The following is a 17,530-nucleotide window of genomic DNA, read 5'->3' as shown; positions in this document are numbered from 1 at the left end:
TAGTCAATAATAATAGCATATAATTATAACGTGAGCGTCGGTGCAATCAATGGAGAATTCGATTTTATTTGTTATAGAAAATCAAATGCAATAGTAAACAATGGATAGAATTAAGCATACGGCTTCTTGGAGTCTAAAAAAAAATCTGCCTTGAAACTTGACATGGTGACGAGGCAAATTGTGGGTATACGATTGAAAATAATTGCTATAATGTGTTCGCGTATGAGTAAACTTCTCAAAAGGAGTTTCAAGTGCTTCCATGGTATGGCAAGCTTATATCTTGATTCATAAAGTTTTTTTTTATTCATATTGGTCAATTATGTTTAAAAAGAGAATTGCAAATCCCAATGGTTTTGTTTTTTACCGGGGGAACACAGAGTTGAGCCACTGTTTTGAAACAAACTTTTATTTAAAGGCAGTTACAAGTAACACCGACACCCTCACTCACGACAAAACAACTTTCACTTGCTGTGTCCAGACACTTGGTTCAAGTTGCATGTAATGCTTCATCTCCAAGCTTTGCGTGGTTTCTTAAAAGCATTGTGAAATCTACACGGTGTTTTTATTTTACACCTCCTCATCTCGCAGCACAATATCTGAAATGCGTGATTAAGAAGAATCAGGCCAGCACATATTCACAGAAACGAACTCTTCACAGTGCAGTTGACAAGTGCAAAAATTACAGCAGAAACTGTCAGTCACATGATATGAGCAAAACATAACTGTTCTTTTTGCGGGAAAGCCTCAGTCCCATGCCGACATTAACCCATATGGTGGTCATCACTGGCAATGTTTGAAAGATTTTCATAAATTAGAGACTGAATGTCTGGAGTATTTATCATAAGGGAAGTAGAAACTCACACGCCTTCTAAACAGCACTTTGCAGTGCTAAATGCATGCTGGCTATTGATAGTAATAAATAGTATGACTGTTACAAATGTTAAACAAGACAAAAGCTCACTGGAATATGAAGGCTTGAAGTGATAAACAGTGTTTGGAGGGGGAATGTAGCTATAATGAACCTTTTGACAAAGATTTGTCTTCGTCAGTGCTGCAATTAAGTTCTGCACAGCAATCTTTATGCACGCTTAGCTCACCTTCGCACACCGTCAATGTAGGATGAAGAGGAGAATAAGATAGTGCGTAGAATGAAGTTGAAGTGTAGAAAAGAAATGGGGAGACAGTGAAAGAGAAGGTAGGAGCATTGTTGTAGATTATTCTTCCAAGGTTGCTCTTCCAAAAGAAAAAAAGAAAAATATTAAATGTGTAAGGAAGCATTGCCAATTATTATTCTGCCACCATAAGCACCATAAGGGATGCAATATTAAACTGATCTGATATGTAGAGTGGCCTAAAGCTTTCTGCATAGTCTTTACTATCATTATGACACTGTCTGCTGCAGCCAAATATGCAGAAGTTTTCATGGAGTGCTCATGACCAGAGCAACTTATCCAGACTGCACACAACACCACTGCATATACCCTCTATTTTGGTAATCTGAAAAATAAAAGTTTATTCAAATGGGCAATAAAGAACATCACATGGAACACAACATTTAGATCGAATTATGAGGCATGCCACAGTGCGGGACTCAGTATTATTTTGACCACCTTGGGTTCTGTGATGTGCACTTGAATTCAACTACACGCTTTTTTTTTTGCATTTCACCACCACTGAAATGCAGCCACCTTTGCTGGGATTGAACCCGCAGGCTTGAGCTCAGCAGTGCAACATCTTGACTACTGCGCTACCGAGTGCTTACACAAATTTATAAGTAGCAAAACACATTGGAGGCTTTTGCACACTGAAACACTACACACCGTCCAATGCGCTTCCTATGTACAGACATACTTACCAGCGGCTCATATGACAAGCATGGAGGCGTGCTCTAGCACACTACTATCCAACAGCTCCCAGGTACCAGAGATAACCACTGGGTCTGTACCTATTTTCACAGAACACTTACCAGCAGCTCATACAACAAGCATGGAGGCATCTCTCGTGCTCTAACACACATACCATCCAGCTGTGACATATGGCTGCACACCACAGACAAAAACAGATGGGCTAATCATCAGAGACCACATGTCATGATTTGTTTATATGCATGCGCTCAACCTGCTTCTATAAGGCATGACAGCACAGCACTACTGCACCGCTTCTCTCTTCCTAACTGCACTGGAGGCTTGTTACCAGTAATCGTGCCCTGCTGACGTGGTTATCTCTTCAGTTTCTATGTTGCTGTCCCTAAGCTGTTATTTAAGGACTTCCTTTTGAGCTTCAGTGGGCCTTGAAAGGCTAGATGATGGCTGCGACAATCTAGGGTTTTTTGTAGAGTGAAATCTTAACAGGTGCACAACTTTTTTGTTGGCTGGTTCATTTGAATGGTCTGGCATCTTTCTTTTTGGGTCACTTTCACTTTCCACAAGCATGAAAACTGGCTCAAACAAATTGTTTGCCTTCTCACCCACACCCTCAGAGACTTCACCATCTAATATTGCCTGTCTGACTGAGTCCATTTTTGTTCTTAAGAGTGTTGAGCTTGACAGTGCTTTGGCTGCTTCCAGCTTTGTTATACTCCATACAATGTGCAATGCCCGACTTGCCTCACATGCTTCTTTGGGTGAGCTCTCATGGGCCTTGTTGCTGCTAGTTGGATTAGCGATGACCACACAGTGACTATGCTTGCACACACACTGCGCATTCCTTGCACCTCAAAGGACAGCAAGCACCATCTTTCACTTTTGACACTTTATATGAGAGCCCTTTAATAGACTGAGATGGCACAGTCCATATGCCATCTTCATTTATTTTGGCACAAGCTGCCATTTCACTGCCAGACCTGTGGTTCTTCTGAATTGTTCTCAGCTCCTTACCCTTTGCCCCTTTCATTATCTGGCTAGCCCCTTTGATTAAAAAATGATTTGTCAAGTCCATGAGGGCAGAAATTAGTTTGTCACCATGCTTATTCTGTTTTCTCTCCAGCATAGTATGCTTTAACGTCCTGTGCTTGCTCTCAAGGTGCATGTTAGTGTTGACAGCTGCTCTAGTCCTAAAGCGATAGGCCCACTCTTGCGGCCTAACTGCATAGTGGTCTTTGAAGTACTTGAGGAAGTCCCTCAGTTTTTCTTCCTCACTAGAAAGGAATTGCTTAAAATAATCTTCAAATGCCTTTTCCGCGAGGAACTCTAAGAGTAGCCACACACTATGGTAAACATGTGGCCTTAGCTGTCTCTCTACACACTCGAGTGTCTTCTTACGCCAATTGTTATCCACATGCCAGGCACAGAGAAGTTTCTGTTTTGCGGCACCCATGACCCTGGACCATGCTTTGTAGAATTGCGAGGCATCATCAGATATCAATGTCTTAGCGGCCACTTTTTTGGCCATGGCCGACTCCAGATATTTGAAGAATGCTGTCAAAGTTTGCTCGTTCATCTGGTTGCAGATGAAATAAGCTATAGCTACAACTGATGCTACTTTATCTAGCACCAGAAGAGTGGTCAGCTCAAACAGGTACTCTATAGTTCCATGTGTGGAGTCAAGACATACAGTCCCTGCAGGGCCCAATTTTTCTAGTAGCTCCTTCTGAGGCTCTGTCATCAGAACAAGAGCAAAGTCTGCTGAAGAAAATGTACCACTTGGGTCCACTGCACCTTGTGCCTTGTACAGGCAGACAAGTGTTTCACCTTTTTCTTTCATCACAAGCACCCACATGTCTACACTGACAGCGTCATTAGTGTGACAACGTTCAGGAGCAGCAATGTTAAACTGCCGTTTGATGTTATGCAGGGTTGAGCACTCTGCCAAGTGCACTGGCCTCAGCTTGGATGCCACAGATGTTCTTATTCGCTTTAGAATGGTTTTCATGGGCACACCCCTTTCTAGGTTCTCTGCTACGCTGGCCTTTTCCTTGTCACTCATTCCCAAGTGCTGAATTTCTGGTTTATGACCATAAGTGGTGCTTTCAGGTGTCGGACTCTGAGTGTTGTCCATTGTGATGGTAATAAATGAAAGACATATCTTACCAGACCTACAGCTCCCCTGACTTTTCTCCCGACGGTCACTATGACCTTCCTTTTTCCTTGCCTCGCCTGATCTATTACAGTAATAGTGGATCCTTGTCTCTCCACTGCCCAGCTTTTTGGGGTCCCTGGTCAAAATGAACCAGCAGTTTTGGCTACCCTCTTCTGCTTTCCGTTCATGAAATTCTGTAATAAAAGCACAATATAGCATTAGATTGTGACAAGTACTTTGGGGAGAGAGATGCAAACAAAAATAATCACTTTGAAGGCTTTGGAGACAGGCTAACGTAGCATTTATTTTACTCCCTCACCTTCAACTCGACTGTGTCATGAGGTCACCATTGATATTGCTCAAATTTCTGTTAAAATTGAATTTCAAATATGCAATGCGCCATAACTTCAAAAAATTTATCATATTAGTTTTGTTTTAATAAGAAACAAGTATGAAACTTAAGCGTGATCTATGCTCACTCCTTCCTCAATATTGAATCAGACTGTACATTCACAGCAATGCTATTACGATAAGACAAAGACGAACAGAGAGCACGTGGTGCAAGCTACGCCCTAGAACAGTGTGAATCCCTTCCCTCAGTTTCTTCTTGAAAAGCTCCTTCGTTTCAAGAAGAGCTTGAATTTTTACTGTAGATAGGGGCTTGGCGAGGGAGTGTTCCATGGTCACGCGGTTATGATCTGGCTTGGGCATGCGCCTGGTTCGAAGAGGCAGCATTATGTGTGATTTCAATAAACCAGTTGCTAGTCTGCGTTCGTCCTGTCTTCTTCTACGTTGGTGTCTTTTCCCAAGCGCAGTTTAAGTTCACAAAAAGATGTCTTACCAAGTAGCCTCCTAACACACTCTTCTTAAAGAAAAAAGGATTGCGCGTGCGTCAAATTTGGCTCTATTTTATGAAATCTACAACCAGAGTCCTTCAATTGAAGGACTGTGGTACTACTAAAGAATTTTCCCAAAGTACGCCGGGAGACCAAGCCGCTGACAGCCGCAATTGCAAGTGTATTGCGGTCGGCACTGAGGCGAAGACTGTACCACGCACGCAAGTAGCGCTAAGCAACGTGAGAACGCAGAGCAAATCCCTCCTCTCGTTTAAGAAAAAAAAAGAAGGGGGGAGGGTGCGCGAGCGTCAGATTTCGCTCTATTCTATGAAATGTACTACTAAAGAGTTTGCCAACAATACGCTGGGAAACCATCCCGGCGACATCCGCAAATTCAAGTATGGTCCCGGTTCTGCGTCTCTGCAGCATTGCAACGTGCATTGAGGCGAAGACTAGGCCACGCACGCATGTGGCACAGAGCAACGTCAGAACGCAGAACAGCTTACTCCTGTCGCTTAAAAAAAAGAAAAAAAGATGTGCAAACGTCAAATTTCACTCCACTTGCTGGGCAGGAAAGCAGACCATGCCAAACGTATGTCATGTAGCGCATCGCTGGGAGCGCGCACACATGACTATACCATATATAGATGGATAAACAAACAAATTATATTTAACGAGGATACAAACTTCAACATACCCCAAGGAAATAAATTAGGCACGTGCGCAAAAGATACTCTTCGCGAAACAGATGGAGAAAGAAAAGAGAAAGAAAAAACAAAGGTCCGCAAGGTGTAAACAACTGCTTTTGGAGGCACACTGCGCAACAAGAAATTAAAAAAAGTCCGACATATAATATTGCGTATAAACGTCATTTGCTTACGATGACTGAGAATAAACTTAATAAAACTGTTCCTCACCCTTATTGTTCCGGAACACAGGTGCACGTAGTCAGCCTCGAAGTTGTGCGCAGCGATCTGGTGCACCGAATACTTCTCCATTGTAGGCAGGGAAGTGCCACATACGTCGCATTTCATCAATTTCTTGACATCCACGGCCATTCTGTGAACGTTCCTGATGTGTTGCAGCATGTTCTTCCTCTGTATGAACAGTTTGCTGCAAAATTCGCAGCGACGATCGTCATCGCCGATGGCAGCTCGATCACAGAACGAGCACATCGAAAATGGATTTCACCGCTGTTTCTGCGCACGCGCGAGGAGCAGTAGCTGCGAGAGAGAAATGTGGGGACTTTTGGTGCTCAAGATTTCTCGTCGTTTAGGTACTACGGGGAAGAAAACCGTTTGTTCCGTTTGTCCCTAGCCGAGCTTGCAGCACAGAATCGACAGGATGCGTGGCCGGCAAGGCGGAAGAAGCCGCGTCCGATGTGAGTTTGTTTCTATTTTGTTGCGACGGTAGCATATTAAATTTTATAGTCGCAAGGGGATACGTTTGGAAGTGAGGTGTCTTCTCGGATGACTTTAGTGGCAAAGCATTACGTCGTGCCGATGCATTGTTCATTAGTGTCGTTGATCAAGGTCAGCATACCACTCACTTCAGGGGAATCGCGGGAACGGAAACAGTTTATGAATTAACTGCCGTGCCGATGCATTAGTTCTTAATGTAACTGAGAACGCAAGTATAAAACTTGCGTCGTCATGCAATCTGAGCCGTAGATCGTTGTGAGAGCTGTATAGCCACACTGGCAAAACACTACGCCCTGCGGATGAATACGGAAGAAATGTATGCAAAAGAAAAGTGGTCGTCATGCAATTTCATAGCAGTAGACCCTTGTGAAAGCTGTGCAGTAACACTGATATTGGCTAGTTAATAATCCCTCCTGTTACGATGTCTAGCTCATATACGGGGCGCTCTATGTGGGCGAAACAAGGGCTCAGATCACTACAACCGCATGCGAAATAGCTCTGCCTGCCAGTACACTTGTTCGGCGTCTCTGTGGTCAGCCAGTGACAAACGCATTGCACGAAACAGTGAGACTTTGTTTAATCCGCAATGCTTATGTGGCGAACAGGAGAGCAAAAGGTGAAAACAATGTTTTCATACAAGGCAAGTTATCCATGTAGTGGAATTGCATTTATCGTTGGTGTAGTGTTGATGCACTTTCTGAAGTCCAACATTTAATGCAACTTAGTTTTCGTTGGTGCAAGTGCTTCTACTGGAAACATCCAAAATATGATTTAACAAATCAGGTTGCTGTCTTGTAGTTTTAGAAATTTTCCTCTGGTCTTAAGTCTTTTCTGAATCTGGAAGAGCTGGCTGATTGCACATTTCATCTCGAGATAGCTCGCACACTTCCAGCAGCACAGGTTAGCACACTTTGTTGAGTGCAGATGAGCACTGCAAATTCAATCATTTTGATGAGGCACCGATCTAATGCCACTCACTCTTGCCACAGCACTTTTTCAACTTGTACTGTACTTGTTTCTTCCACCTTCCATTTGCACCACCAGGGCTAAGGCACAACAGCAATAACATTTCTAGCAGAAAATTCTTGCTCCTTGGCATCTGAGCTCCCCATTCATTTGCTACTTTCTTCAAATTTTTCTTTTCATGCGATGCTCTTGCCTTCACACACTGTCAGGCTTCTCCTTCATGCGTTTCTTTAATACTCCTTCTGTCTGCTTCTTGCTCGACATACCGTGCATGCCTTCAGTCATGTCCAATCGATCGATGCTGTCTTGTCCTTTTCTCTCTCTCCTCCAGAATTTGCAACTTTCGACAACCCAGCATTATTTTGCTTCTTTTTGTGATAGTGCCTGGCTATCTGTTGCTGATGCCACACATTCACTTTGCAATGGTTTATTAGACCACATACATAAATTAATAGCTGTATAAAACCTTGACCCTCCAGCACTTCCACAAAATTCATGCAGAAGTGGAAACAAAGATTACACTTAATTCCTCACCACACATTACTATGTCTGTATCAAAGCTTGATATTACCAACATGTGTGCAGTGTCGTTGCCCGTGCTTCCTGGACAGGAAAGCCAGTTGCTCCAGTTCACAAGGCTAGAACAACTGCGAAGTGATTGAGCTATCTGCTTGTGCTGCATTTTGTTGCCACAAGCTGTACAAGGTCTTGGCTTGTGCTGCAGAAACCACATCTTTTTGCTTGGTGCATTCCTTTGTGATACATTGAACGTGTCTGCTTCCATTTCCCCTGCTATTTTTACAGCGAAGCTGTATATGGCTAGGTTCTGACCACGACCAATAGTGCATACATCGACAGGGTGTGTAGAAAAAAGTTGCGTCGACAAAATTGAATCCACAGTAGCCTGCTGTGCGCCAGCAGTGCTCAGTGGCTCTGGAGTGGATGGCAGAATAATAAAACGTCACTGTGTACCCACCAATGTCTGTGCCTCGTTTTCTTGTGAAGACGACATCGCTCTAGCGACGTTATCAGCAGTTTTACTTTGGTCCTGCTATGGCCAGGACGCGTCTAGTCCATACTGAAGAAGAACGATGTGCATGTTAAGAGCACCGGTGTGAGCAACAGCGTGAAGGCAACGAACAGCTGCTATAGCCAGACCCGTCTTGTCTGCAGATCCGTAATGTCGGATAGCTGCTCTATGACTGATGAAGAGCAGCGTGCCCGTGAGGATCACCTTTGCAAACAGAAGCGGGAGTGGGCACGAAAGCATCGGCGACCAATTGCAGTATATCACAGTGACCACAAAGCAATGGTTACCATGGTAACAAAGTAAATAGAATATCAAAGATAACGAAGTTGTGTGTGTTTCTTTATTTAATGAATATAGCAATTAACCATATATAACTCAATATACTTGTCAACAAGTACAGCTTCAGCTGGTCTTCCATCTTCACATAGTGGAAGGGCTCTGAATTGTATTTTTTTTTATCATTTTTCATCAAACTTGTGCATTTTCTTTTTGTAATGCTACAGCCTGTTTCGTGCCATCACTGTTTTCTCTGCTTTCGCCTATTCTGCAGCAGTTGCTGCCATTGTCTCTTGCCTAGGTGTTGGTCCGCATGACATGCTAGAGATGCCATAGACAGTTTAATCACAGGGTGTTCAATGTAAGAGAAGGTCAAAATTACTGGTGTTTTTCATTTTTTAAGCAGGCTTTTTTGAACTTATGTGTGATAAAACTCGCTTTGTTGATAAACAAGTGATTATCTTTGACAAGTTGTTTCCAATGACAACATTTTTTATGCGTCGAAAGTTCACACATTTGCCAACAAGGTGCACACACTACTCAAAGAACTTTAAAACTTTATAGGTCTTGCTTCATGCTTTGTCACTTGGTTTGACATTTTATTCCCATTTTTGATCTCATTAACCTGGCTGCTGTGCGGGAATACCGAACTTGCTACTTAGTACTCAGCACGAAACAATGCTTTAAGACCACTGTGTGGTTTTGATCAGAATTTTCCATCATTAGTACACTGTTACAAAATTGCACATGACAGGTATGTTACCCTATGTGCAAGCAATGCACTGTTTAAAGCCGAGCTAAATACTTCACCAAAAGAACTGGTTTCACCTCCAGTCCACTCTCTTTAGTCTGTTGTCTAAACATCCTGCCAAATACTGTCATTGCTATTGTGTCCTGCCGCAAATGTTCATTGTCAGTAAACCTTAATTTTTCTGTATGCTAGTGCAAGTAATATGCCTGAAAATGTACTATGGTGGTGTCCTGTCCTCTTAAAGATGACCAATTTTCCCGGAAACCATAGTAGCCAGAAGAATGGCATTTAAAATGTGCATCACCAAGGTCCTGCAGAAGAGCAGAGCTCAGTGTTCGAGCCTTGACATCACTCCATAGAATACCTGTATATCATTTGTGCTCAATTAACCTTGCTGCAAGACTTTTTCCAAGGGCAAGGCCTAGAATGTTGGTCAATTTTTGATGCTCTGACCTAGTTTGATGCGATTTTCTGTGACATTTTTCTCTATTCCTTTCTTGATTATTTTGGATAGTGGCCTTCTTAGGAGCTATTGCTTCATTAGATGTTTCCTAGGAAGGAAAATCTTGGATGCATTCAGACTGGGATACATAGCGCAAAAAATTACACAGGGACAAGCAGAACACAGGACGAGCGCTAACTTTCAACAAATGATTTATTGCAGCTGGTGAGTATATATATACTCACTGGGACACCACTACAATAGAGCAAACTGAAGGGAAGGAGGAAAAAGACAGTCATGTGACTACTATGCCCAAAAATTCAAGCTCTTTCCTTGATAAAAATATAGACGGCGTGCTAACGCACTCTTCACCTGCTCTGGCTATCTCAGCTGCTTCCACAATTTCCCTCGTAATCTTATTCCTGTGGCGATAGACAACAACGGTTCGTTCGAATAGCGGGAAGCATGGAGCCTTCGCGTCACACTTCCTACAATGGGCAGCCAGATGCCCATCTATTGCAATGCTCTCCACTTTGTTGCTATGCTCCGCCAGACGCACGTTTAAACATCTGCCCGTCTGGCCCACGTAGTACTTCCCACACGAGAGTGGGATCTTATACACAACATTACGGGTGCATGCAACAAAAGGATCTTTGTGCGCGGTAGCGCAACCAGGCTTTGGTTTCCTCATGGGAGAGCTCATCACACTCAACCTCAAGAGTTTGTTAGGTGCTGTAAACACAACGTTTACACCAGAACGTTGCCCGACCTTCTTTAGGTTGTGGGAAACCTTATGAAAGTAGGGAATTACCGCCACTTTACGTTTTTCCCTTTCTTCTTTCCTTTCTCTTACGTAGTCCGCTCTCTGCTCATCGCTCATGCGTGAAGTTAGTTTCTTTTGACGATTCAATTCCCTACTTTCATAAGGTTTCCCACAACCTAAAGAAGGTCGGGCAACGTTCTGGTGTAAACGTTGTGTTTACAGCACCTAACAAACTCTTGAGGTTGAGTGTGATGAGCTCTCCCATGAGGAAACCAAAGCCTGGTTGCGCTACCGCGCACAAAGATCCTTTTGTTGCATGCACCCGTAATGTTGTGTATAAGATCCCACTCTCGTGTGGGAAGTACTACGTGGGCCAGACGGGCAGATGTTTAAACGTGCGTCTGGCGGAGCATAGCAACAAAGTGGAGAGCATTGCAATAGATGGGCATCTGGCTGCCCATTGTAGAAAGTGTGACGCGAAGGCTCCATGCTTCCCGCTATTCGAACGAACCGTTGTTGTCTATCGCCACAGGAATAAGATTACGAGGGAAATTGTGGAAGCAGCTGAGATAGCCAGAGCAGGTGAAGAGTGCGTTAGCACGCCGTCTATATTTTTATCAAGGAAAGAGCTTGAATTTTTGGGCATAGTAGTCACATGAGTGTCTTTTTCCTCCTTCCCTTCAGTCTGCTCTATTGTAGTGGTGTCCCAGTGAGTATATATATACTCACCAGCTGCAATAAATCATTTGTTGAAAGTTAGCGCTCGTCCTGTGTTCTGCTTGTCCCTGTGTAATTTTTTGCGCTATGTATCCCAGTCTGAATGCATCCCACCAACACGCCCAAACTTCTTCCCTGCTAAATCTTGGATGCCTTTATACCACACTAGTGCGCATCATCTGTATGGAAACAAAGCGCTGCATGAGCAGAGGTCTGTCTGCGGCAGCTGCTGTGAATTGCGCCCACGCATCACCCATGTGCTGCTCTCGTGGTCTTCCAATTAGCAACGCAGTTGCGCCACACTTTGCTTTGTTTGTGAAGTGCCACACGAGACAGATTGTCCATGCTAGCCAATATATTGCAAAATGGAAACATGTATAGAGCTGCACTCAAATTTCGCATTAGGCAGTTGGCGAAATATATTGTAAAAATAACAATTATATAAATACCATGCAATGAAACCAATCAATATGTACTGAACCAAACTTGTCACCTAATCGCACTGCAGGGAACCCCTGATCATTCTTAGTTACACCAAAGGCTTGTCATATTTAAATAGTCTCTTGTGCACGCAGTGCATGAATGGGATATCATTGAAAAATATGTGAATGCCCTAAGGGAGTGTAATCAGGACTGGCACTTTTTTCACTTTAACTGTCAGTTCCCTATATGTTGCTTCGCTATAGGGAGGTTGTGCTCTAATAGAAACAGTTGGAAGACAGTTCTGTGCACCATTGTCACTTCCATCTATATTTTGTTTTGCACTGTGCGTTCGTTTCAGACCCATCAACTAGCCCAAATTAATTTAAATATCTCATAAAAGCAAGTGCACTGCAGTTGGAGCTTTGGAAATAGGCCTGTGTTTAAAACAGATTCGAGTGGTCGACACATGAAGTGGGCTCATTCATGTGAGTACCCATGTCAGTGCTGTATTGTCTTTTTTCGAAGAGGATTGATCGATTGTTCCTGCTTTAGATAAAAGTCTAGTGATCTAGAGAGCATAGTTTAAAAGGCTGATGAAAAAGGGAACACTTTTGGATTTTGCATGCTAACTACTATCTTGTCAGCTGCTACAGTTTTTGTAAATATTCAGTAAATATATTTGGTGCATCTCTTTTCCTCTGTAACACTTTCATGGAGGTTGCGGACGCTTCCAGACGCAAGACTGATTTATGCAGCAGGCACTCAAGGCGAGAATGCTTTGGCTACGTTGCCATCTGTGTCCACAGTCATCCTGGCACAACCGCCATGGTATGTTGGCCACAGAAACGTCACGTGGGTTGACAGTATGTGTAGGCTGCTGTGAACACAGTTGGCAGGTGGGCTTTGCTTGCCTTGTGTGGTTTAGAATCCAGCTTATGATCTTGAAACTCTCGCCTTGTGCTTCTACTGAAGCATTACAAGCAATGGTGTCTGTCCTTTGGCATCATTATCTAAAACTTTTCACCTGTGTTGCCATCTGTTTACAGCAATGTTTCTCTAACTTATCTTATGTTCAAGTGCCATTGTAAGTTCATTCTGGTTCACACATTTGACCCATCCTGTCATGTCTCAGCACAAAATGTTACGGAACCTGTATCTGTGAAAATAGAGGGTTTTCACACCATTTTCTCCTCTAACACAGGATACTGATGATGTTTAGAGCATCAGCAAATGTCGATAGCGTCTTGTTTCTGCGGAGAAATTGGCAAGGAAATGCTCTGTCCTGACAGACGCGTGTACCGTGATGGGGCCGATAACACCTGTGTGAATCAGGCCTTCGCGAGGAACATAGTTGTCACTTTACCTTTAGACCACTCTGACTATGTCAAGAATTGCTGGATAAAACACACTTCTCTCTTTCAGAAACAGATAATTGAAATGTTTTGGAGGTTGTCCTAATTTCCTGCCTCTGGCTTAAGCAGGTGTGCAAGGTGCAAGCATTAGGTCCATAGAATTGACTGCACCATTTGAAGGTGCACCACTAAATGTTTGGTTTGCCTGAAAGACTGAAACATGCTTTGTCAAGAGTCTTGTGGCTTCGGTAAATATTACGTCTCAAGATGTTGAACTTTAAAGGGGTACTTACATGATATTGTTGCAGGAAGAAAGCAGGCCCACGAGTGTAAAATAATCTATATTTACAACTGATGTTAATGGCGTTCAGGCAACTGCCAGACTTCGTCTTCATCTAGTCTAATCCAACTTCTTCCTTCCCTTCACCGTAACGTCACCCTCCCGGCGGGGTAGCTCCGTCCCGGTGCAAGTTATAGAGCATCACTGAATGGGGGGACATAGGGCTTCAGCCTGGCGACGTGAACAACATCGCTGGTGACGTTGGAAGGCACTGAAGGCTGGCCGACTGGGGCGATCTCGTATGTCATGTTGGAAAGTTGGCGTAAGATCTGGTACGGACCAGAATTACGGCAAAGTAGTTTTTCCGACAAGCCGACGCGACGTGAAGGCGTCCAGAGAAGGACAAGGGAACCAGGTGAAAAATGGGAGTCGGTGCCGAAGGTCGTAGCGTCGCTTTTGAGAAGCATGCGAGACTGTGAGGCGATAATGGGCTACTTCTCGGGCCTGGGCGGCTAAGTCAATAGCATCGCGAGCGTAACCAGTGCTGGGTGATTGTACTGTGGAATGTAGCAATATATCAAAGGGCAAGGTGGGGTCGCGGCCATACAACAGGTAAAATGGTGAAAATCCGGCAGTGTCGTGATGGGCGAGTTGTATGCAAAAGTGATGCATGGTAAAGCTACGTCCCAGTCGTGGTGATCGTCGTAAACGTACATGGCCAGCATTTCAGTTAGCTTGCGGTTGAGTCGCTTGGTGGGGCCGTTCGTTTGAGGGTGGTACGCGGTAGCACTCTGGTGTTCTGTAGAACAGGAGCGGAGCACATCGTTGACGACCTTCAATAGAAAGTAGCGGCCGCGATCCGTCAGCAACTGGTGAGGGGCGCTGTGGTGCAGGATGACGTCGTTTAGTAAGAAGTCGGCGACATCTGTAGCGCAGCTGGTTGGTAGCGCTTGTGCGATGGCATATCTCGTGGCATAATCGTTGCTACAGCAATCCATTTGTTTCCTTTGATGGAAGTTGGAAAGGGACCAAGGAGGTCTAGGCCCACCCAGTAGAAGGGCTCTGTAGGGATATCAATTGGTTGCAGCAAACCAGCGGGAGGCATAGCAGGCGTCTTTCGGCGCTGACACAGGTCGCAAGAAGCGACATAACAGTGCACAGAGCAATAAATGCCGGGCCAGAAGGAGCGTCGTGAAGTTGCTGGAGCAAGGAGAGTCGAAGGTGCTTGGGAACGACTAGGAGGAGCTCCGGGCCGTCTGGACGAACGCTGCGACGGTATAAAGTTCCATCGCGCAAGGTGAACATCCGGAGGGACGGCTCATTGGGCGAGGAGCTTAGGCGTTCCATAAGTGTTCGAAGAACAGGATCTTTCCGCTGCTCGTTGCCAATATGGAGGAAGCCGGAGAGGGATAGTACACTGATGTCCGAGTCTGCATCAGTATTGTCCGGTTGATTTGCCATTGTGGCGGCAGGTAGATGATGTCCGCTGCGAAGTTCCGTGATTGTACCCAGCACCTCCACCAAAATGTTACAGGAAGAAAGCAGGCCCACAAGTGTAAAATAATGTATGTTAACAACTGATGTTAATGGCATTCAGGCAACTGCCAGACTTGGTCTTCGTCTAGTCTAATCCAACTTCTTCCTTCCCTTCACCGTAACAATAATTTTTGACTATTCATTTCTTCCGTTAAATCAAGGTCCTAGACTTCTAAACTCTAGAAAAAATTGTGACAAGCTTCAAAGCGCAGTTAGTAATTTACTAACTTTTCTACAGCCAATTTCAGTGTCGTTTCTTTTTATAAAGTGGAACCTCGATACGATTCTGCTTAATACATTTTTTGAAATGTTGTTTTTTTTTCTTTTCCCGAAAATCCGATTTGGTTGGATAATATGTTGGATGATACGATTTTCCTATGATACACTTTATTTTCCAGTTCCTGTGAAGATCATATCAACGAGGTTCTACTGTATTTCAGTTTTTAATTTATTTCTCATTAACCCTTTATTGACATTTGTTGCCTACAGGCAACATACCAGAAGTATGTTTGTCTTGCCTAGTTTCATTGTTCAGTACCAAAATTCTGGCTAGGTGTCTTTGGCCAACACTGAATGAGAGGCAGCAACTGTCATTTGTTAGTTTAGAGCAGGAATACTCGACGAGGAAGCAGTTTGGCATGTGACTCACTGTCTTCTAAAAGTAAGGTCAGAGGATACAGGCCGATGCAAGATATCCAACTGCGGTGGTGTCACACATCTGAAGTAAAGCAAAAGAAATGTACACCTATGCTTCATATGTGATGAGAGCTGTCTATACAAATTGAAAACAAAGCCTCAGGTGGCTTGGGGTGAAGCCCACTTCCAGATTACTGCCTGGGGCTATTGTATTAAATAATTACCCCTTCATATCAGTAAAATCATAAAACTTCCCACATATTTATTCATGAGGTGGAAATGTGCACATCAGCTGCTGTGAAATATAACCTCACCGAGCATTTGACCTCACTCAACCTCAAATTTGTCCATGAGGTTGCCATTGCCATAGCTAAAAAATTTTAACAGCCAACCAATGTTGCATCACTTTGGGAGGTTGAGATCAGCTTAGGTTGACTTCATTACGTCAGCCGTGTGAACCTTGTGAGGTTGGCCATCTTTGCATGGAAGTCTAATTCTATGGCCCCCTGTAGAATCCTGGGGTGCTATGACATAAAATGATTCGAAACTTTTCTATTCCAATTCTGCAATCAGCCCACCACGATTGGCCAAACTTTTTCAGGCCACTCCAAACTTCACCCGTCTGTCACGCGACATCACGAAAACCGTGATGGCTCTCCATCTGATATACATGTACACACTGATAATGAATGATTAAACCACACAAAAGAAAAATAATTATTCCTGATTCAACACCTTTTCACCATTAGCCCTCTGCTATTGGTTCAATGTTATTGGGTGACATCCACCTCGCCCGTCTGTCACGCAACCTCACAAAACAGCAAAAACTCACTGCATCAAAGTGACGTGTATGCGAGAAAAAAATGCATTAATATGCCGAACAAAACTGAAAATTTTTCTGAATAGCCAGAGACTGCCCCGTTCTGAAAGGAATAGAATATGACTGCCCGCCGATTGCTCAGGCCCTCACTACTCGCATCTGCCGGTCAGCATGTATTTATTTGCACATGATAAACCTTTTTGCATGACAGTAAAACGTTATCGAGCCCTTGCGGCATGTATACAGCATCACTCTGCCAACTCTTCCTTGCTGAGGATCCGTTTTAGCGGCATTCTTATCCTTCTGTTGCAAGCCGCCGCAATTTTCGACCAGCCACCGCAAGCTAAGTAAGGTGAAGCGGACCAATCGGAGAAGCCAGCACCACCCTCTTCATGCGGTTATCTATTTTCACTGTGCTGGCTCAGCCCCATCTAAACCCTCTCCACTAGACCGTACTCCTCGCCTCTTGTCAGCCAATTAGATAAGAAAAACCGCTGAGTGTAGGCAATGTTATTGGTTTTGAAAGTGAACAAAGGTGACCTCCTATAAACGAGGAGAGTGTTTGATTGGGTTGTTACCACGCTGCAGGTCACCGCCCAATGCTTGCACCAGTGGTTACGTAAATTTGATGTCAGGAGATTGGAATCAAAACAGTTTGAAATCATTTTATGTTATAGCGCCCCTGAATGTGCTTCACTTTAGGTGCGTTCGATTCTCCTGCACCGCCTGAACGAGTTCACGACGTGTTGCACCCAGCCATTTGTTCCAGTGGCGCCCGCTGAACCACTCCGTTCGTTTCAAAAGGTGCAGGGCGGGTTCATGATTTTGCCGCACCTACTCCGCTGTCGGTGCCGACTTGATACAGGCATACAGGTGCGACGCAGCAGTGCAGCTGAAAATCCAGCACATGGGCGCAAGCACCATTAAAAGCCCGCTTACGCACATCTGATGTGTCTACAGGTGTGGTTTGTAGTTAGGCCCACAAGCTGATACTTGTAGTTCACGATCTTTCAAATGTACGCACTCTGTGCACATTAATCGGGCATAACGTAACACCTGCACTGCATCTGCACCTTGCCATTCGTTTCGAGTGTTGCGCTGTGCCTGCACCGCAGAAACAAGCTGCACAATTTCTGAACTTCTTGTGAACCTCCGTTAACTGGTTCACAGTTGTGCAGATGAATCGAACAGACCTTTTAAGTGCTTCCACACGTTCTTATTTGCCCTTACGTTGCTTGGTGGCCTGATGGCTGCTTTGATTCAA

At 44.2% G+C, this 17,530-nt stretch overlaps 1 protein-coding gene across 1 annotated transcript; it reads right to left on the bottom strand.

Moving 5' to 3' along the window:
• Positions 1 to 389: 389 nt before the first annotated feature.
• Positions 390 to 6,053, bottom strand: LOC135915212 (uncharacterized). Its single transcript, XM_065448236.2, has 2 exons — positions 5,771 to 6,053; positions 390 to 4,211 (listed from the first exon to the last, which is right to left on the bottom strand). The coding sequence occupies exon 2, from the start codon at positions 3,994 to 3,996 to the stop codon at positions 2,680 to 2,682; it is 1,317 nt and encodes a 438-aa protein (XP_065304308.2). The 5' UTR covers positions 3,997 to 4,211; positions 5,771 to 6,053; the 3' UTR covers positions 390 to 2,679.
• Positions 6,054 to 17,530: the final 11,477 nt, after the last annotated feature.

This window comes from Dermacentor albipictus, chromosome 4, assembly GCF_038994185.2.
Source record: "Dermacentor albipictus isolate Rhodes 1998 colony chromosome 4, USDA_Dalb.pri_finalv2, whole genome shotgun sequence".
In the NCBI taxonomy this organism is placed as follows: domain Eukaryota; kingdom Metazoa; phylum Arthropoda; class Arachnida; order Ixodida; family Ixodidae; genus Dermacentor; species Dermacentor albipictus.
This window is presented reverse-complemented; position numbering and strand designations above follow the sequence as displayed.